Raw genomic sequence first — 22,074 nt, 5'->3', positions numbered from 1 at the left:
ACCAGTGCGTGCGAGATTATATATATATTTGTATTCTTTAAAATTAATATTTAATGCAGATCTTTTCTAAACTTAATAGTATCATACGTAAATCGATAGTAATTTTTTTTCTTGACTTGGGGGACTTGGAGAGAGGGAGCAGTGGGGTTTGAACCTGGGACCTCACTGTTCACATACAGAAGGTCGCATTGCTTGGTGTCCCCTTGGGGACACGTAAATCTATAGTAATAGAATATGTATGTTGGGCATAAAATATAAATTGCCTAGTATATTCTTATTATATATAGTATTTATTTTTTAAGATAATTGTATAAATTATATATTTAGATGAATATATTAATTTGTTAGATAAATATATATCAATTAATTACATTATCTTATCTAAATCGATTTGGTACATATCTAAAACTCTTTTTAGAATCTAGATAAATATCCTATAAAATCTAAATATTTAACTAGCTATAGATGAAAATGACAATAAATCAAGCGGTGCGAACTCCTGTATATACGAAAAATAAATAATAATTTTTAAAAAAGAAAAGAAAATGACAATAAATCACTATTATATAAATAAATAGCGTAGATAGAAACTAAACTGTATATAAATATTATCATACCTTGATATGTATATGTTTGAAAATTTAATATAAATGCTAATTTCTTTAAAATACAGTAAAATATTTTATTAATTTAGAGAGATGTTGATATATCGATAAATTAATAACTAGTTAATTTATAAAGTGTTTTCTTAATTTTAGAAATTATAATTTTAAATCAATTTATAATGTGTAAAAATAAATTAGAGATATTATTTTAATTAAATAAATGCATGTATCTATCAATTCATCGTGACTGATATTACTGAAGATTCTAATGATGATCAAGTTGACATCATTCAACAATAAGTTCATATTCTAACAAGTTACTAAAGTATTCATAATTGTAATATTTTAACAATTATGAATTATTAATTTATAGTTTTATGGGACCTATAAATTTATAATATAAAAATTATTATTTTATTAAAATTGATGATTTTTTTGACACAAATCGATACCAAAAAAAATTATTAGTTTATAGAGTTTATTAATTTGTTAGCTATTATTTTAAAAAGATTTTATTAGAATTAAAAAATTAAATTACTAATTAAAAAATTAAATATAATAAAATTAATTACGCATACAATATACATTTTTTGTGCTAGTATCTACAAATATTCATATGGATACGTACGTACCCAACGTACTAGCTAGAGGATATCTATTGCTTTCCAAGTTGCATACAATATCTCTTGCATATATATGACATCTACGACTATTGAGTACGTGTCAAAATAATTTAAAGGGAAAAGGTGCAAATTAACCCTCGAAGTACTAGCCCCTATAGCGTAAAACCCTCCTTAGTCACTGTGTGTGCAATTACCCCCTGAACTCCAAAAAAAAACGTGCAAATCCACCCCTCTGACCTAACGCCGTTTTCGGCCGTTAGTCAATTTTTTTTTAATTAAAAACGGGGCCCACCTTCAACGACTCACAACGGCTATTATATTTTGGGGGTGTTTATGAGTTGAAGAACCCTAATTTACGATTCCCTCTCTTGCGATTTCTATAGAAATTGAGCGAATTTCTTCGAATTAGCATAGGGTTTATTCTTGTTCTTATCATTCGACCTCCAAGGCATGAGTTTCAATTCTGATTGTGCCTCAAGCTATTCCGGCGGTCAGCGACAGAGGGAAGACGCTTATGGAGGTAATTACGTGCAGTGTTTATGCGTGATTGAAGGTAAGCGTTTGAGAGCTCCGAGAATGATGTCGTGGACGGAGGATAACCCAGGAAGAAGGTTTTACGGGTGTAGAAATTGGAAGGTAATATTATGCAATTTCATATTTTTTTTGGTTTGTGGTTATAATGTTGAAGCAGCGCTTTTTTTGTTGTCTTGTAGTCGAAAAATTATGAATTTTTCGAATGGCATGATGAACCCATGTGGAGAGGTCAGGAGAGGTTATTAAATCTTTGAAGACTGAAAATGGGGAGCTCAGAAAAATGCTTGAAAGAGCGACGACCATGGACATGGACTATGAAGCTTTGAAGAATGAAAATGTGGAGCTCAGAAAAATGGTTAAAGAATCAATGACAGTTAGAAGGAAAATGCATTTTTTTGGATAATTTTGATTGTATCTTGGTTGTTGGTGTTGTTTATAGTTGTAGGTTAATGTAAGCTTTTCTATGTATTTTGTTCATGTAATGAAAAGAATTAATGGAACTATTTTCCCTCAAATCTTGACTCATTCAAGTTCATTGCAGCATTCTAACATAAACAAATCTTGAATCATTGCAGCATTCTATTTCAAGTTCAAATGCAGATTCAAAAACTACTTCAGGTGTTTCATGTTAAACTGGAAAAGTGACACTGTGGCAGCAAAAAAAGCAAATAAAAAAGCTAATTCAACTTGTGGTTGTTGATCCAAGAGTTGAGTTTGCTTTTTTCCCCCCTGGTGACCTCCAGATGGTCTGCTGAAGTTCCTTCTTTTCCCTTGGTGGCTTGAATGGCTTGGTAGATGTCTTCTTCATTTTTGAGGACTCTCCAACTGACTTCTCTGGTCATCTCTTCCTTTTCTCCAACCTTAGTTGTCTTTCACTGGGTATTGCAAATCTGGTATTTGGATCCTGTTTATTAGGCGTCCCCTCATCTATGATCATTGATTGAGATCATCCAGGCTTCATAATATGCAAATTACAACATATAAGTAACTTAATTGTATTTTAGTAAGCAAAAACTTAGCAATGTATGTGGTATTCTTACATTTAGGATATGTTTTCCTGTGTCCAGATTGACATAAAGTCCAAGGCCTGATGGAGCTTTCTTCTTTGGCTTAGAAGAGCAGGAAGCTTGGGAACTCTTACTGGCCTACATATTAAATAGAGTGTATTTAGCATAAGCTCTTTAAACACATAGAATCAAATCAATGAATGAGTCTTTACCCGAGCTGGATTTTTTGGACATGCATCCTTTTTGTGGCTTTCCTTTTTGTGGCTTTCACTCCCACAAAGGCTGCAATGTTGAGTCTTGCCTTTTCTGCTCTTATGCTGATGCCTCGGCTCATGTGATGCCCTCACCCTTTTTTTCTTTGGCCTACCTATCTTAACCTCAATAGGTGGAGGTTCCACAGCATCTTCCTCTCTCACATCCCAGAATTTAACTCCGGGCAAGGGATGAATGGCATGTTCATAGGCTTTGGCATAAGTGTCCCTATGGTAGTATTGACTAATGACATGCATTGGTTCAATAGAGCTATACTGAAATGCAGACGTAGCATGTGCACATGGGATACCAGTAAGTTCCCAAACTCTACATGTACATTTTTTATGATCAATGAAGACAATATGTCTGTCCTCCCCCTCACTGACCTCATACACGTACTCACCATTCCAAACAACACTACATTCAATAGAATCAGCCTTGTTTCCCTCAAACAAATTAATGGCATTTGGAGATCAATCATATTTCCAAGATGATAATGCAGACTTCCTATCAGTTATCCTCTTCATACATAACAACCTAATGTCCTCTAACATGCTAACAATGGGTTTATGTCTAGCCTCAATTATGTTAGAATTGAAAGACTCAGATAGGTTGTTGTCTACCATGTATGTGGAGGCTCTGGTGCTTTGATAGGCTCTGCTCCAATTGGTTGGATGATAGTGTAGGAGGTCATCCGCAGCCTTTTTGTTGATGCTCCTAATCTTGGCAATGTTGATCTTGAATTCTGCCTCGTAGGAGCTCCAAGCAGCCAACCAGAATTTTTTTTTAAGCTCATCCCCTCTCCATTTTTTACTCCAATTGGAGTAAATGTGGCTAGCACACCACCTGTGCTCAGCATATGGAGTGACCTCCTTAACAGCTTCCATCAGACCTTGTTCAGTTTCAAAAGAGATGTTAATCAGTTGCACAAGAAATACTAAAGATTGTATCAGTTGCACTAACTTGAAATACTCACCTTTTGCATGTCAGACATTATAGTAATGTCTTCTCCTTCCCCAAGCTGTAGTTCTTGCTTTAACCACCTAACAAACCAAGTCCAATTGTTCTTGTTTTCCTTATTAACTACTGCCCAGGCGATAGGCATGACCCCATCATTGCCATCCTGACCTACAGCAGTTAATAGACACTCAAATGTTACACCCTTAAGGTGACAACCATCCAAACAAATCAGCTTCCTAGCTCCCCCCATCCAATTCAACTTGAGTGGCTCTAGCAGTACAAACATTCTCTTGAATACCCTTCTCCGATTCTGCAATTGGTTAGTGGATAATGTGACTTCCATCCTTGATCCAGGCATAACTTCCTTCACATTTTCAGCATAAGCAAACAACCTATTGAACTCCTCCTTGAAACTGCCCTCTAGCTTAGTTATTATGTCTTTCTTTGCCCTCTTGCACTTGTGCAAACTTACATGCAGTTTCAACTGATCCTTAACCTGCCCCTGCATGTCCTTTGAAGTGAATTTAGGATTCCTATATACAGCAGACTTAAAGTATTTTGCTAAATACCCTTGACTGGCACTTGGTACTTCTCTTTTTCGATAGCAGGTATGCTTTCTCACGAGAGTCTTGACAACCAACCCCTGGACATCCCCATCATTTGAAACAAATAACAGAAATGGACAAGTGGGGTTCATTCTTGCAAACCACTCTTATCTTTTTTGGTTCATTTTTGACAAAGTTTAACTTATAACCATATTTAACACCATAGGCATTAATGGCCTCCCTACAATCATTGGCATTGGCAAATGTCATACCTAAAGTGAAGCCTCCCTCTTCACCATCTTGTACAGACCCCATAACCTGCTCCACCTCCCTACCCTCTTCTTCACTATCAGACGAATGTTGCTTGTAACAACTAGAATCACTCCCTATGTCTGCCTCTCCCTCAACATCTCTCTCTCCCTCAACCTCAATGTCTTCATAAATACCCTGTAGACCTTCCCCAACACTGTCAACATTGGAAGCTCTAGCATTCTCAGTATTCTCAGTATTTGCAGCCCTCTCAACCTCATTAATTTCTACCATTTCTCCAGCCCTATCATCAAACATATTCTTAAGATTAACTAACCTTTCACCCCCATCCCTCTCACCCTCAACAGCAGCTCCATCCACTACTAGAAAAACGCTCATAGATAACGGATTTTTTCCGTTATCTATGAGCAAAAAAATCGTTGTGTATAGTGGTGTTATCTATTCTATACGTCATACACAACGGTTTCAAAACCGTTATGTATAGTAGCATAGATAACGGTACGATGCGTCATACATAACAGTACGCATCTGTTATCTATAAAGGTTATACATAACGGTTTTTCACCGTTATGTATTAAGATTTTTTCGTTATGTATTAATTTTTTTTTATTTTTTTTATCATAGTTAACAGTTTTTTGCACTTTTTATAACGGTTTTAATCGTTATCTTTGATAGAATACATAACGGTTTTTCACCGTTATGTATTAAGATTTTTCCGTTATGTATTAATTTTTTTTTTATTTTTTTTTTATCATAGTTAACAGTTTTTTGCACTTTTTATAACGGTTTTAACCGTTATCTTTGATATAATACATAACGGTTTTTCACCGTTATGTATTAAGATTTTTCCGTTATGTATTAATTTTTTTTTTATCATAGTTAACAGTTTTTTGTACTTTTTATAACGGTTTTAACCGTTATCTTTGATAGAATACATAACGATTTTTTGCACTTTTTATAACGATTTTTTGCACTTTTTATAACGATTTTTACAGTTTTTATAACGATTTTAACCGTTATCTTTAATTAGAATACATAACGATTTTTTGCACCTGTTATAACAGTTTTTTGCACTTTATATAATTGTAGTATATTTTTAAATTTTGCAATTTTATAAAACGACAAAATGATAAAATCAACGATAACAATATTATATATCATCCAAAAAATTCATACATTATTATACAAATGAACCAAATATCAAGTATACATCATCATTGCATATTCCGATTCAAAATTGAAAATACCAACTACCTTATAGCTAATGATTGGCCTGGGAACTTGAACATTAATATCAAGTATGCAAATGATTCACAAATTCTTCTTGTATCTTACTCAAAGGCATGCTAGATAGAGCACTTGTATCTTCTTGAATCCACAATGAGATGAATTGATCTAGCGCCATCTTGTCACCTAGCAAAAAGATAAGAGAATCAACAAAAATCAAATCAGGATTGTTCTCTGCAAATTGTCTGTGTTTGAATAATTAATCATTAGACGGACACAATGTGTGATAGGAGGCATAGGATCTATATCCCTTTCACCCTCATGGACATTATCTACATCCTCACATAAACTCTCATCTTCCTCTGGAAACAAGGGACAATGTGTGATAGGAGGCATAGGATCTATATTGTGGTCAGCAAATAGCATAACTTGCTCTTGTCCAATTAGTTCAAAATAATCGAAAACTTTGAAACAATGCTTAGCATCTCTAAGGAGAACAAGACCATCATCTAAATTACGGTCCTCATCTAAGGCATAAACTCTATTAGGCTTAGAAGTATAACATTTCTCGAATTCAAGAAGAACTCTATCATAGGTCATATTTTCTACTATTTCTTCAATTTCTTATGAATTAAATCCATCATAAAACAAAGCACCGGTATCATCATTCTTCCAAATTCCCAAATAGTTGAAAACAAAGTTAACAGGCGGCATGCTGTACACACAAGAAATTTATCAAAATTTTGCAGAAAGACCAATCGAAAATTTGAAAGAAAAAATCACGAGTGGAAATTGCATGTGCTGTGACAAGCAATATTGCAACTACAAAAGTTATGAATACTAACCTCTTCGTTCTTACAAAGCTTGTTCTTCTTCGTCGTCTACGTGGTTCCAAAGCTACGTCTTCTTCGTCGAAGAATTGAGGAATGAAGTTCTTCGATAAATGGCATAGGGTATTTCGCGACGTTTGGTATGGTTGTTCGGTGCCAAAGCCCGCGTAAACAATTAAGGTGGGCCCCATTTTTAATTAAAAAAAGAAATTGACTAACGGCCGAAAACAGCGTTAGGTCAGAGGGATGGATTTGCACGTTTTTTTTTGGAGTTTGGGGGGGTAATTGCAAACACGGTGACTAAGGGGGGTTTTACGCTATAGGGGCTAGTACTTCGAGGGCTAATCTGCACCTTTTCCCTAATTTAAAATATCATGTGCCAAATTTTGATAATGGAAACTTGAGTTAAATAACAGCTAGGATTGATGAAATAAAGTAGGGCTAAATTATTAGTAGAATCTAATTTTGTGTTTAGACCGATTGATTGTCGTGTAGGATAAATTAAAGGATTATGGACTAAAATATAGATACAGATGGCTACAATATAAAAATAATTTTTTTTTCTGTAATCCTACAAAAAAATGCAAAAAATAAAGGATAAACAAAATCAATAAGACATTCACATCCATTAAGTTTTTTTTTATCCATATTCACATTCATTGAGTTAACTGTTGGCTCATCCACATACGGGCCACTTATAAGTCAATGCTCTGTATTGGTGTGGCTCATATCCATTAATTTTTAAATCCAAAATTATGAATTTTTATTTTAAAAAAAAAAATTAGCTCGTGCATGCACAAAACAACGGATGAGCTCGACTCATCCATACGAGCCGCAACTCAAGCCGGCATGCCTCGCATCAGTTGGCTCATCGCTAAAATCGACTCGAGTCGGGGCGATGAGCCTCCTGATGTGTATGCTCTAATAATTTTTGTGAATGTATTTTTGAAATTTTGCATTGTAGATTGGAGGATGATTATATAATTAATTAAGCTAACTTTGGAGTGATAATAATTATCTAATTGGATGAACATAATGCATGTCGAGTTATCTATTTCAGGCTCAATCATATAAATCAAACATACTATATAATTAAGTTGAATTATTTTATCAATCATTCGTTAGGATCCAAACCAAATGTCTCCAAGTAGATCGCATGCTTCATTCATGTGTAAAGCCAAATATCTTGCTTACTTAATCATGAAAGATTTGTGTGTGCGATTGTCGTTGTACAAGTAAGTGAGTTGGGTAGTTCCAATCATTTACCACCCAAAATCAAATTAAATTTTAATAATTAATTAGTGCTCTTAATGGTAGGCTCAAATTAACGACCAATTAAGCGACAATTAGTGCGATTCGACTATGCAAAGCATGAGTTTTCCAGCCAAGACGAATCATAATTAAGCTTATCATAAAATACTAAACAAATTTAATGCATCGATCCCATTTGCTGATAGTGATTCATCCTTTAATTTATGAACAATCAAAATACTTTCTCGATCAAGAGCTCGTATTCTGCATTAGGTGGCATAGGTGCCTCCAAAGGTTACAATCTGACTTGCAAATCCGATCACCTATCCACCGTAGACAAACATACACTACAAAAAAATTGGTCGAACACCGACGGATATTACCGACGGACTATTTTCCGTCGGTAAATACCGACGGACCGTCATCCGACAACATCGCCGGAGCCGGCATCTATTTCCGATGAAAATACCGACGGAATGGGTACCGACGGACTATGTCCGTCGACAAAATTTGGTATTTTCGATTTTAATAATTATTTTTATTTTTTACCGACGGATCAAATGCCGTCGAAAAATTGGGTAATTTCAAATTTAATAATTATTTTTATGTTTTATCGACGGATTACCGACGGAATATTCCGTCGGTAAATTCGATAAATATTATTATTTGTATTTTTATTTGTTTTTTTAGTTTTTTATTTATTTTATTTATTCTAAATTATTTTTAAAATTAGTACCGACGAATAAAGTCAGTCGGTAAAAATTAACTTTTTATTTTTTTATTATTTTTTATTATTTTATTTTTAATTAATTTTCTATATTATTATTATTTTTAATTTATTGAAAATATTTTAAAATTGATAGTTATTTTTAGCAATAATATTTTCTCTTTTTAATAAACGATCATATTAATTTTTTTTATTATCTCAAATTCGATCATATATTTACCGTCATTCTTTCGCCCGGCACCACAAGTTTTAGATATCATCTTGACATATTCTAAGGTTATGAATAAATGATATTGTATATTGAAATAGAGTTTAAATGAATTAATAGGTGCTAGTTATATCAATAATACGCGTGTTCTCTACTGGCAATCACTCGAAAGAAACTTCAAGGTTAAGCGTGTTTGACTCGGAGCACTAGTAAGATGGGTGACCCACTGGGAAGTTGGTCAAATCATATGCTATTAAGTTCAAAATACATTAGAAATACGAAATACTTGTAGGATACGAAGATAGGTTGATAAAAAAAAATCAAAAATTAATAATTAAAAATAATAATTAATTTACCGACGGAATTTTCCGTCGGTAATCCATCGGTAAACGCGCCATCTACCACGGCCAATGCCGGCGTCGGATACTTACCGACGGCGATGTCCGTCGGTACCCACCGACGGACAGAAAAAATTCGTCGGTAAATTACCGACGAGCGTTTCAACGACGGGTGAAATCCGTCGGTATCTCCATTTACTGGCGGAATATTCGGCCAGATTCTGGTTGTGATAACGTGTGGCAATTGTAATTAGAGTAAGATAATTTTAATTAGAGTAAAATTTATTAATTCTCCTTCCTAATTAACATTGCCACATCAGTGTTGGACACATTATGTTTCTCCACGGTGGGTAGGTGATCGGTTCTGTACAAACTTGAGGTGCAAAAACAAGAAACTAACATTGAAGAATTTAGGAGCACCTTGTTTTAATAACTTTCATCTTTCGCTTTTCTTTTTTTGCGAAAATCCAGTGTTATGCTTCTTTTTATTATTTTATGTGTATTATAGTGGGACCCTCTAAAAGTCAGAAATCGATTTATTGTTAGAGTAAATGTTAAATAAAAATAGATAAATTATTAAAGGTGATGTGGCATTTTGAAAGCTGAAATAATTTTAGTTTTTTATTGGAGGCATCCTTACATTTTCAGCTCAAATTAACTAAAGAACAATAATGATCTAGAAAGAAAAAAAATCTCTTGATCATCATCTGTAACAAAATTGTTGCTGTCAAAACAGCATAATGTAAAAAAAGAAAAAAAAGAATTAATCAGTAGGAAGAGTGTGTTGGATGAGTAAGGTTGAAGGAGAAGAATTGACATAGTGCTTCAAAAGAGAGATCTCATGCACCACATCCAGCATGCTAGGCCTAGCACTAGGACTATGCTGCGTGCAGATTAGACCTAATTCTATGAGCTCCAAAACGACGTCGCTCCACACCTTCCTCTCGTGGGCGGCCGGTGCCATCCTGGCCACGACGTCTTCCACCATCGAATCGAGCTCGTTAGCGTAACGGCTCTTCACCCATTCGTGCATGCTGGAACCCTCGTGGAACAGAACGTCGGTGGGTCTCTTCCCCATCGCTATCTCCAGCAGGAGAACCCCATAGCTGTACACATCTCCCTGCGACGAAGCGTGTCTTCCCATCCCATATTCTGTCGCATAATATACTCGATAATAAGAACGATGATATTTTCATAACTAAAAAGATAAAATCTATGAGTAGTAGCACGAGCCTTAATAAAATGGTTGGTGATTTTTATATAGTGGAGAAAGAGTTTCATATATCATTATATGAAATGAATGGTTGTGATTGAATAAGTAACGGTTTTTTGGAATTTCGCTTGAGTCAAAAAGTTCAGCCAATAACTTGATTCTCTGCAGTGCGATGAGCAATTTGAAGACACCTTTGAAAATCTCTTGATGATAGCTATCTAATCAAACCCATAATGCTGCGTTTTAGTCACAAAAAGTGGTCGGAAAAATAGATATAATATAGAGTTTCATGATATTAACTTTCATTCCATTTTTTGCCCACTTTCGATGACTAATATAAGTATCATTAGAAAGATTATAATATTAGGAGCTTTCCGATCATACCTTCGAATTGCCCATTGAATCTTAATCAATCAAGATATTAACCAACGAAACTTTAAACTCGGTTCAAATTTTAAAAAATTAAAAATTTATAATTTTTTTTTCAAAAAAAATAAATTAAATTTAGTTTAAAATCAATTTTTTTAATATCGTTCGTGTATTTACATGGAATTAACCTTAATTAAAAAGATAAAATTCAGGAGTAGTGAGAAACTAACCCGGAGCAATGTAACCGAGCGATCCGCAGAGGAGGCCGTCCGTGGAGTCGTAGGATGCCGAGTCATCGACGTCGACGCAGTTGGCAGTCTCGTCGCCGCCTTTGACGAGCCTGGCTATGCCGAAATCCGTGACCAGCGCCGTCATGTCGTGGTCGAGGAGTATGTTGCTCGGTTTGAGGTCGCAGTGGACGACCTTCACCGGGGAGTAGTGGTGCAGGTAGGCCATCCCGTGCGCCACGTCGCAGCAGATCCCCACCAGCTGCGGGAGCTTCAGTCTCATTCCGTTCTTCATTCCGTTAACCGGATACAGATGGTCGTCGAGGCTGCCGTTAGGCATTAACGGCAGCACGATGGCCTTGAAGTCGGGGCGGCTGCACGCCGTGATGATCCTGATGAGGTTCCGGTGCCTGGTTCGCTTCAGAACCTGGCACTCCCTCTTGAAGCTGCCCGTGATTTCCTCCGCCGTTTTCGGGTTCAGAACCTTGACCGCGATCCTCGTGTTGTCGCCGAGGATTCCCTTGTAGACCTGCCCGAACCTGCCCGAGCCGATGAGGCTCGAGCTGCTGAATCCGCCGGTGGCTTCGACCAGCTGCCGGCGAGAGATTCTCGGATATTTGATCTCTTCTCTCGTTTCCTCTTCATCCCTCACAGCCGCCTTGCCGCCGACCTTGGGCAGCTGCAGCTGCAGCTGCAGCTGCAGTCTCCTTCTCATCAGTAACGGAAATCCAACCACGCAGAAGATGGGGGTGATGAGGAGGGAGAGAAGAATCGCCATTAAGAAATGGCGAGCTCGTTTCCGGCGGCAGCTCCTCATTCCGAGGAAGGATTCCGCCGTGAACGAGCCCCCGACGGTGACGTTCCCGCACATGCTGTTGTAGGAGAGGTTGAGGAGGCGTAGGGAAGCAGACGCGCGGAGAGATTCCGGTATCTCCCCGCTCAGGCGATTGAAGGAGAGGTCGAGTTCCCGGAGATAAGGCAGGCTGCCGATGTCCTCCGGGAACTGCCCCTCCAGCGAGTTGCGCGACACGTTGAGGCTCTCGAGCGCGATGCAGCTCCCCAGCTGCGACGGCAGCGCGCCGGAGAAGTTGTTGTTGGATAGATCAATGGCGAGGACCATGTCCATTTTGCTGAGCTCAAGTGGGATGTGGCCGTCTAGCATGTTGCTCGAGAGGTTCAAATACAGCTTCAAACTGCTCAAGCCGGCGACCGCAGCTGGGATGGTCCCGGAGATTCTGTTGTGGGAGAGATCAAGAATCTCCAAGTTGATGCATTTTCCGAGGCTAGGTGGGATGTTTCCCGACAGGTGGTTTTCGTACAGGAGCAGCCTTCGGAGCTGTACGAGGTTGGCGAAGCTGTCCGGGATGGTACCGGAGAGCATGTTCTTGGACAGGTCCAGCAGTCCCAAATGCGGCATGTCTCCCAAGGACGCCGGAATGTGGCCGGAGAGGGAGTTATTCGACAGGTAGAGGCGCTCGAGCTTCGCCATCTGGCATAGCTCGGAGGGGATGGTCCCATTCATGAGGTTGCTGGAGAGGTTGAGGAGGGTGAGGTTGACGAGGTTGGAAATCTGCGGTGGGATTTCACCGTAGATGAAATTTGTATCAAGATTGATCTGCACCAGAGCGGAGAGGTCGCCGATAATAGGAGGCAGAGCCCCTCCGAGGTGGTTCCCGGCCAGATCGAGTTCTTGCAAGTTGGAGGAGTGCTTGAGAGAGGCGAAGAAAGGTACGAGGTTGGTGTTTCCGTCTTGGCTTGAGAAATGGTTGTACGATAAGTAGAGGAACTTCAAATGTGGCATTCTGCTTAGGATGTTGCAGGGCAGCTCTCCCTCGAAGTGGTTGAATTCCAAGTCGAGCCACTCGAGTTTCGATGAGTTTGATAACGGCAAGGGGACTTGGCCGGCTAGGCTGTTGGACCATAGTAGAAGATACCTGAGTTCAGAGAGAGCACATTGATTCTGCAGAGGGAGTTGGCCGTGGAGGGAGTTGTTGGAGAGGTCGAGGTATTGCAGAGAAGACGAGCCGTTGCAGAAGAGTGATGAAGGGATCTCGCCATCTAGTTTGTTGCTGCCGAGGTTGAGGTAGACTAGTTGCTTGAGAGTCCCCACTTGGGATGGGATGTTGCCTTGGAGGGAGTTGGATGCTAGGCTGAGTTCTTTGAGTCGGAGGAGGGAGCCGATCTCGGGCGGGATCCGGCCGTGGAGGAAGTTGCCGGAGAGGTCGAGGATCTCGAGCTGCGAGAGGGCGAAGAGGGACGGGGAGATGGTGCCGCGGAGGGACTTGTGGCTGAGGTTGAGCTCTATGACTCTGTTCTTGCTCATGTCGCACCCGACCCCCGACCATTTGCAGAGGGGGAGGTCGGAGGCGTTCCAGTTGGATAGGGCGTGTTCGGGGTCGCTGCTGATCCCGGACACGAAGGAGAGGAGCGCGGCGCGCTCGTCTAATATTTGAGCGTCGACGCTGAGCATGTACAAGACTAGGATGGAGGAGAGTAGAGAGAATTTGGAGTGCAAACCCATTGTTGTGATATATTAATTGAGGTTTGGATTTGGAGGGATTGAGAGAGAGATTGAGGTGAATGTTGGAATGTGGGAAGAAAACATGCAGCACGCACTGTTAATTATAAGGGGGTGTGACAAATGTTTGGGATGGTATTGTTATATTTTTTTAGTAAAGGAGTGATATTAATTTTAGTTTGTATTGTTTATTTTGGTTGATGCCTAACTGGCGTTGAAGGGTGAATTCGGACGTTTGGCGCCTTAAATCGTTGACAATGAGAATTGAACACGTGGGAAGTGGGCGTGACGACGTGTAAGAAGCGTTAAGTGACTTTGGGTGGTTTACATGTCATTAGGCCTAACTAGGGGGTGATTAGTGGAAGATGAGTTGGTAGATTTGGAGATAATCTGGGTTTTAATCACGCTTAGTCGGGTTTCAGGATAGGATGATGTGGGTAAACTTTCAGTTCTTGGTATGTATGTCGGCTCTCAACTTGGTGTAAATATATGCCTCCAAATCTTCATTTATTTATTTTATTATGAATTAGTGTTTTCTCGTATATGTATATTTCATGGATATTAATTAAAATGGCAATATTGGGAAAGAACTAGGATAGAGCTCATGTGATCCAGTGGTCCTAGTTATAGATTATCATTAGTTTCTTATTTTTCATGGTTATACATGTATATAAATTGAATTTTCATCAAAACGTGGGATGAATATTTTTGTAAATGAGCGAATGAGTGGTCTAGTCATAGGAAGACGATCCATATATATATATATATGGGCTACCGTGAGAGCACGTCTTAAAATAAGAAATATGTGCAATTTTTAATGTATGAATTTTATGTAGAACACGTATGAATTCGCTGCATAACTGTATGAATTGTGAAAAATAAATTTTAATTTGCTACCTTTGGGATTCAAATTCAGGACCATAAATCCATTCAACAGGATTACGAATCAACCGTAGATCTTGATGATCTAATGACTGAAAATGATTCTTATTTTATATCTTAAGAAATGGTCTAATTTTAGCCATTCCCTATATATATATATATATATATATATATATATATATATATAGAGAGAGAGAGAGAGAGAGAGAGAATGAGATCTTCTGTCCTACAATTTAGTGTGTACCATCGTGTATCACTCTTATTTTGTTTATTTTATAATTGTTTATTATAAAAATAAATTTTTTATTATATTATAAACTCTAATTAATATTTATCACTAAAAATTAAAATTTAAAAAAATTACATACCCTAACTTTGGATTAATTAACCCAAACAATCAATTATTAATTCAAATAAATATAAAAAAATAATTATAAATCCTAATTGGATGAGTGAACTCTTATTAATTATTATTTTTATTATATTAAAATATAATAAATTAAAATTGAAGAAAATATAATTAAAAATTATAACAAATTAAGAGTGGTACACAGTGGTACACACTAAATTGTGGGATAGAGGATCCCATCTGATATATGCCGTGGTCACATATATCAAATTCCAACCAAGTTTATTTGTGTTAACTGGATTTTTTTTTTTTTAGTAGTATTATTGTGTTAACTGTTAAATGTGTACTTTTATAGTAATTATGGGTTCATATCATATCAAGTACATAATATCTATTTTTTCTATAACTATTCAATATATTTTTATTTTTATTTTTTGAAGTATGTAAAAATTAAGTCATATTTTCATATTGTTTAATTATTTTTTTAAGTGGTAATGCATCTAAATTGTAAGGTTTCGTGTCCATAAAATTTGTGACGGCCCGATACTTTTTCAAAGAAAAAAATTCTGTATCATTTATATCATGATTTGAATATATATATATATATATATATATATATATATATATATATATATGTGTGTGTGTGTGTGTGTGTGTATTACAAAGATAATTTGCATAATAATCAGACGAACTTAGTTCAAATTAGACCAATATTCCAAATAAAATGGATCTACAACCATAACTAGGTGAGATTTAAATTAAAGGAACAAATACAAATTTTGTCAGAAGCACATTGATCTTTTTAATACTCCATATTTTGCTGTCCTTAAATTTTTTTGTTTTAAGAGAGCCTTAGTATTTTTTTTTAAAATTATAATAAGTATCTAATATATAATCAAATAAACAACTCGTGCGAGGCGATATCTCTACTCCACATAAAGATGGGAAAATAATTCTTATTTTATATCTTAAGAAATGATCTTATTTTAGCTCTTCCCTATATATATAGGTATATATATAGGGAAGGGCTAAAATAAGAGCATTTCTTAAAATATAAAATAATAATCATTTTCAGCCCTTAGATCATCAAGATCTACGGTTGATTCGTAATCTTGTTGGATGGATTTATGGTCCTGAGTTCGAATCCCAAATGTAGCAAAAATTTATTTTTCACAATTAATACATTTATACAGCGAATTTATACGTGTTCTACATAAAATTCATACATTAAAAATTGCTCTTATTTCTTATTTTAAGATGTGCTCTCACGGTAGCTCACACCTATATATATATATATATAGGGGAGGGCTATTCAGAAAACTCCTCTTAAACTATAAACTATAAACTAATTAAAATGTATGAATTATATGTAGAACACCCATGAATCTGCTGTGTAAATGTATGAATTATGAAAATTAAATTTTTTGCTACCTATGGGATTCGAACTCAGGATCATGATTTATTCCAACAAGGTGATGAATTAAACGTAGATCTTGATGATCCAAGTGCTGAAAATGGTTCCTATTTTATAGTCTAACTTTGATTTTTATTTTAGCCTTCCCCTATATATATATATATAAAAGAGGAGTTTTTTCCTCCATTTTTTTCCTCTCTTTTCCTCCATCAATTTTTTCACTGTTTTTTTCTTTTAAAATTATTTTCTAAACGTCATCAAATTTGATTCATGAACAAAAATAATCAACATGTATCTTAAATTTAATATAGTACAAAAATCATCAAAAATGAATTTAAAATGAATAAGTTATGAAAAAATAAAATATTTTATTCTCCGTCTCTTCATTAAAAATTTACGACTTTTTATTTATGTTTATGTATGAAAATATTTATTGTGATGAATAATTTATATAATAATATGCATAATGCAAATTTTCATTATCGAATAATTTTTAAATTTATTTAATAACTATAAGTATCATTACACTTTGTATAAATTGAAAATTTACATTTTTAAATTCAGGATTTTATTGAGTAATTGATGTGTTTATTATATTTTATTTTTAAAACATATGTTGTATTTGTTTATATTTTGATTATTATTATTATTATTATTAATTATTTATTTATTTATTTATTTAAATTTATTGTTTAATTTTAATGTTCATCGTGCATCGCACGAATGGGGTATATTAGTACGTGTGTGTATATATATATATATATATATATATTGTTGTAATTTTGATGTCCATAACACGTGTCTTATGTAATAGTATTACTGCTCTAAAAAACAAAACTATTACTACCATAATGATTATTTTTAAAATTCCATTAGATTTAGTATAGATGCAAAATATGCAATTTTCATTTATTTGAAATATAAAATTTCCAAACTGACGCCGTCATCACCGACACAAATTATTTTCATGAACACATGGGCGAACTCAGTGAGATTATATGTACATATCTAAACAAAGTTTGAGGCATGTGTTTGTATATTGTCGTGGACTTGAAAATTGTAATTGACTAGTAATAATAATAATAATAATAATATAGAAAGGCAACTTGACACCTTAATACTATTCAAAATTAATTTCGGACAGCCCACTTGATCCACTTGTTTCACAAAATATATATACTATATTTTCCCCCAAAGAAAAAATATAGATATAAATTTATGTAGCGTGTGCGCACTAGGCTTATTCTTGTGGATTTCCGCCGAGCTATAGACCATGCGCAGTACAATTTGACCTCAACATGCATATATGTTATATTTATATATACAAATTAAATACTTGTGTGTGAAGTCAATTAATTATTTCATTCTTAAGTTTATATAATAATATAAAAATAAAGGTAGCAATATATAGGGATTCGCGGCTAACCTCCGCTGCGTTTGTATGACATTTTTCTTACTAGGTTAATTAGTAGGGTTTGAGCTAGTTTGGTTGACAATATGAAAAGCATTTATAGAGATTCTTGATTTATCGTGTGCGTGTGTTGGCCAAACAGTAATGAGTTAATGTCTAAGGTTAAAGGTCTTGGGTTCGAGTCTCTTGTGACGCAATCTTTAAATTTCTTTATTTAATACTGTTAATTTATAAATAAAAAAAATCGATTTATCTTAAGTTTCACGGAAAATGTATTTTTTTTATAATATAGACTTTGTGAGTATAAACTATTCTTAAGTGTTTATCATTATATATGTTGTACATTAGAAGTTTGAAATTTTTTCATATATATGTATCAGAAGATGTTTTTAGTACTAGCTTAGACTCCTAGTTGTGTAGGATTTGATAGTAGATAGACATCAAGAGCTTATCCATTCAAACTACTTCGGTTCACAACAAGCTTTGGACTCCTTACTGTTGAAGATTTAATCTGTTAATTAAGATTGTGGATAGATTTGTTCATGCTTATCTTCAAGAGGGATAGATGTGTTCATGATATCTTCAAAGAGTACTTGTTTCCACTCACGACTAGGGAATGATTAACTTAGGCTACAAGAGAAAATCTAGGGCGTGAATACTATTTAAGAAGCCCCAATTTCGTTCAAGTGCCAAACTGATCTCGCATGATGTGGTCGAGAATTATATGTTTATGCTAGGTGTCCTCCCGAACTAGTTGCAAGTGATGCGATTTTTTTATATTAGTTCATTTTTTTGGTCTATCATAAGAGTGTTTTTGAGGTATATATTATTGAGCGTACTTTGTAAAAGAGTTGTAGACTATTATTATTATTATTATTTTTGTTTAATATATCCATGGTTCGGACCACCTGTTTGCCCAAACAGTGCACGTGGCGACGGTTAAGGACCGAAAAGACACGACGGTTCGGACCACCTGTTTGCCCAAACCGACGTGGCAGCGGTTGAGGACCAAAGAGACACGTCAGTTCGGACCTCCTGTTTAGCCAAACAGTCACGTCAGTTCAAGGAAACCCCTGGACTACTATAAATAGGGCCCTCCAGAATTAATCTACTCAACATGTAGATTCCAAAAATATCATTTAATTCCATTAATTACCAAAGTAATTATGGCATTAAATACGCTATATAATCCAACAATCCCCCACATGAATGATGATTAATGCAAATGCAAAAACTAAGTCCCGACGACCTATTATTATTATTATTATTTTTGTTTATCAAGAGATTAGGTGGTGGATACGCTGAGTTCACGTCTCGGGAGTGAGTCTTTGTCTTGCTTCTGATTGTCCACCGTTGGTGAAGCTTTAAAGCTTAACTTCAATCCATATGCATCTTAACTTCAATTAGTGGATCATTTTCCATGAACGAGCTCTCCAGATATTGGTGTTTTATCACTGAATTAAATAGTCATTCCATGCGTACTGTTCGTTCTTGTTTTTAATACATTCTATGATATATAGTATATATCATCATGTATTATTACATGTTGTGGCACGTTTCACCGCATATTCTATAGATGAGTCAATATTGTTTCACTTTGTTAAACTCAGATCCAAATTCAAACTCATAAAAAAATGTGTTTAGTATTGGGGGATGGATCCGAATTCCAATTAAGTATTGACGGAGCACACAATAATATTGGAGTGGTAATTAGAGTTTGAAAAAGGGCCTAAATTTGCAATTGTAAATGGACAACTTGACGAACCTTTTGAGTAAGCGCAACTTTTCGTATCTAAACAGAAATTTAGATCTCAAGCTGATCTATATATATTTATCATAATTATGTTTCATATGTGACAACTGAGAAGCCAAAAAATTGAAAACAATAATTGTAGACGAGGAAAATGTGCCAACATTATCACGACCAATAGTGCTAGAGGACTAATTAAGCATTAGCAGAATAAATTAATCGCAATAACCATATTGTTGTCGATTATATAAATGGTATAGAAAATGGAAAGAGCATTAATTTATTACAGCATTATTAGAAAATGTTCGAATAAGAAATGGAAACGACTATGTGCATTCTCACTCTATTTAATTAAGCTGAAAAAGTTCTCCTTTTTGGAATGATGTTTTGCACTTTGCAGTGAGATGTAAATGTGATGGTACGTGGAGTCAAGCCTAAAACCTCACTAGCTACTTGGGCACACTTTTGTGAAGCTACATGTTAAAAGATTGAATTGAATCTAATATATACATGGGCGGGCGCTCAATGGAGAAAACTAAATATTTAAATAACAGAGAATAAATTTCAGCCGTTCATTTTATTTAATTTAACTGTCAGCATTTATTCACCCAATATTCAATGAATTTTTATGTTGAACATATAGGGGGTCGACCCTCAAAACCCCCAAAAATTTAGTATATTTTGATGAACGTTCAACTGACATGTTCAATATAATTTGATGAACGTTGGCGTGTTCGTGTTCTCCATTGAACGCGACCCTATATATATATATGGAGAGGATCAAGTAAAAATTACTAATCATTTTCAGTTGTATGATCATTAAGATTTGCGGTGAATGCATCATCTTGCTAGATAAATGCATCATCTGGAATATTCAAATTCTGAAGAGATCGAAAATTGTATTCTTTTCGAATGCATTAATTTTAACAGCAAATGCATGAATTTTTTTACAGCATATAACATTAATTATAATGGTTCTTATTTTCTCACGGAGAATGTAATTTTCACTAGAACCACACTATATATACATACACAAACAATTAAGGAGAGGTTTAGATGAAGATTTACGGTGGATGTAACTGAAAGATGAATGCATCATATACTTGGATTCAAATATTGAAGTGAGTAAAAATTTTATTTTTTTTCAGATATACTCCCACCGTCCACGAAAGAACTTTCTATCTTTCCTTTTTGGGACGTTCACAAAAAAACTTTCTACCTATTTTTGGACTATACCCCACCACTTATAATTACTTACTTAATTTTCACTCTTTCACAACTCTCAATATTAATTATAACACATTTTTCACCACTCTCAATACACTCAATAATTTTTTCTCCACTGATCTCAATACACTTAATAATTTTTTTCTTAAAACTCGTGTCACTCCCTCCTAGGAAGTTCTTTCGTAGACGGAGGGAGTATTAAATTTAACAATGAATGCATTAATTTTATAGGAATTTGTTATCACAAAATACCTAGTTTTCACAATAACCACACTCATACATACATACATACATACATACATATAAGATTAGATAAATAAAAACTCATTTTAAAATATATAATATGAATTATTTTCAATTTTTAAATCATGAAAATTTACGACAAAATTAATCACTTTATGAAATGAATTCATGATATTAAGTTCGAATTTCATAGGTGATATTTTTTTTAATTCACTTTTTGTTGCAAATTCATCGTATTATTCACATCGAACACACATAATTTCCCAATTCGTAAGTATTTATACAGTCGCTACTTTAGATCCACACACAGAATAAATCTATGGTCTTATGCAATAATTACAAACCATATATATACATTACATTTAAAATTAATACTTACTCAAACTTATAAAAATTTTAGCCTTTCTATTAACCGTCGAATCTTTTCGTGTTAACGTACGTGTAATTAATGTTATTTTAATTGGTAATTTATTATTTTAAAAAAATTATTAATTTATTACTTTTATTGGATAATTTATTGGATGAATATATTTATTTATAAGCCTTATCAATAGCTATAGATATAAAGTATTTTTTATAGATTTGAGTGACAAATAAATGTATATCAAAATAAATTTATATTTTATAAATATAGTAATAAATATATAACAGGAGTAAAATAGACAGTCCACAACTTGTGCCTTAGACTATCTTAAGCTCTTTTTCTATTAGTATTAGTATAGAGTCTTTTCATGTTAACGTACGTGTAATTGATGTTATTTTAATTGGTAATCTATTATTTAAAAAATTATATTAATTCATTACTTTTATTAAATAATTTATTGGATGGATATATTTATTTATAAGCCTTATCAATAGCTATAGATATAAAGTATTCTTTATAGATTTTGGGTGACAAATAAATATATATCAAAATAGATTTATATTTTATAAAGATAATAATAAATATATAACATGGATAAAATAGGCAATTCACAAATTATGCATTAGATTGTCTTGGGCTTTTTTTCTATTAGTATAGATATAACGGCATAATTATTTATTTAGTCTTAGCAATGAGAACATATTTAACTGGCCACTAAAACTAAAAGATT

The 22,074-nt window shown here is 34.7% G+C and overlaps 1 protein-coding gene across 1 annotated transcript; it reads right to left on the bottom strand.

Annotated features, from left to right (window-relative positions):
• Positions 1-9,970: 9,970 nt before the first annotated feature.
• LOC130988052 (putative leucine-rich repeat receptor-like serine/threonine-protein kinase At2g24130) lies at positions 9,971-13,833 on the bottom strand. Its single transcript, XM_057911806.1, has 2 exons — positions 11,190-13,833; positions 9,971-10,529 (listed from the first exon to the last, which is right to left on the bottom strand). The coding sequence occupies exons 1-2, from the start codon at positions 13,705-13,707 to the stop codon at positions 10,141-10,143; spliced, it is 2,907 nt and encodes a 968-aa protein (XP_057767789.1). The 5' UTR covers positions 13,708-13,833; the 3' UTR covers positions 9,971-10,140.
• Positions 13,834-22,074: the final 8,241 nt, after the last annotated feature.

This window comes from Salvia miltiorrhiza, chromosome 6 (assembly GCF_028751815.1).
Source record: "Salvia miltiorrhiza cultivar Shanhuang (shh) chromosome 6, IMPLAD_Smil_shh, whole genome shotgun sequence".
Lineage (NCBI taxonomy): Eukaryota > Viridiplantae > Streptophyta > Magnoliopsida > Lamiales > Lamiaceae > Salvia > Salvia miltiorrhiza.
The sequence above is the reverse complement of the archived record's forward strand: the minus strand, read 5'-3'. Positions and strand labels throughout refer to the sequence as shown.

Coding starts and splice junctions, on each gene's coding strand:
- LOC130988052 (XM_057911806.1), bottom strand. CDS start 13,707: ATGGGTTTGCACTCCAAATTCTCTCTACTCTCCTCCATCCTAGTCTTG. Junction 10,530..11,189: donor GCTCGGTTACATTGCTCCGG/GTTAGTTTCTCA, acceptor ATTATGCGACAG/AATATGGGATGGGAAGACAC.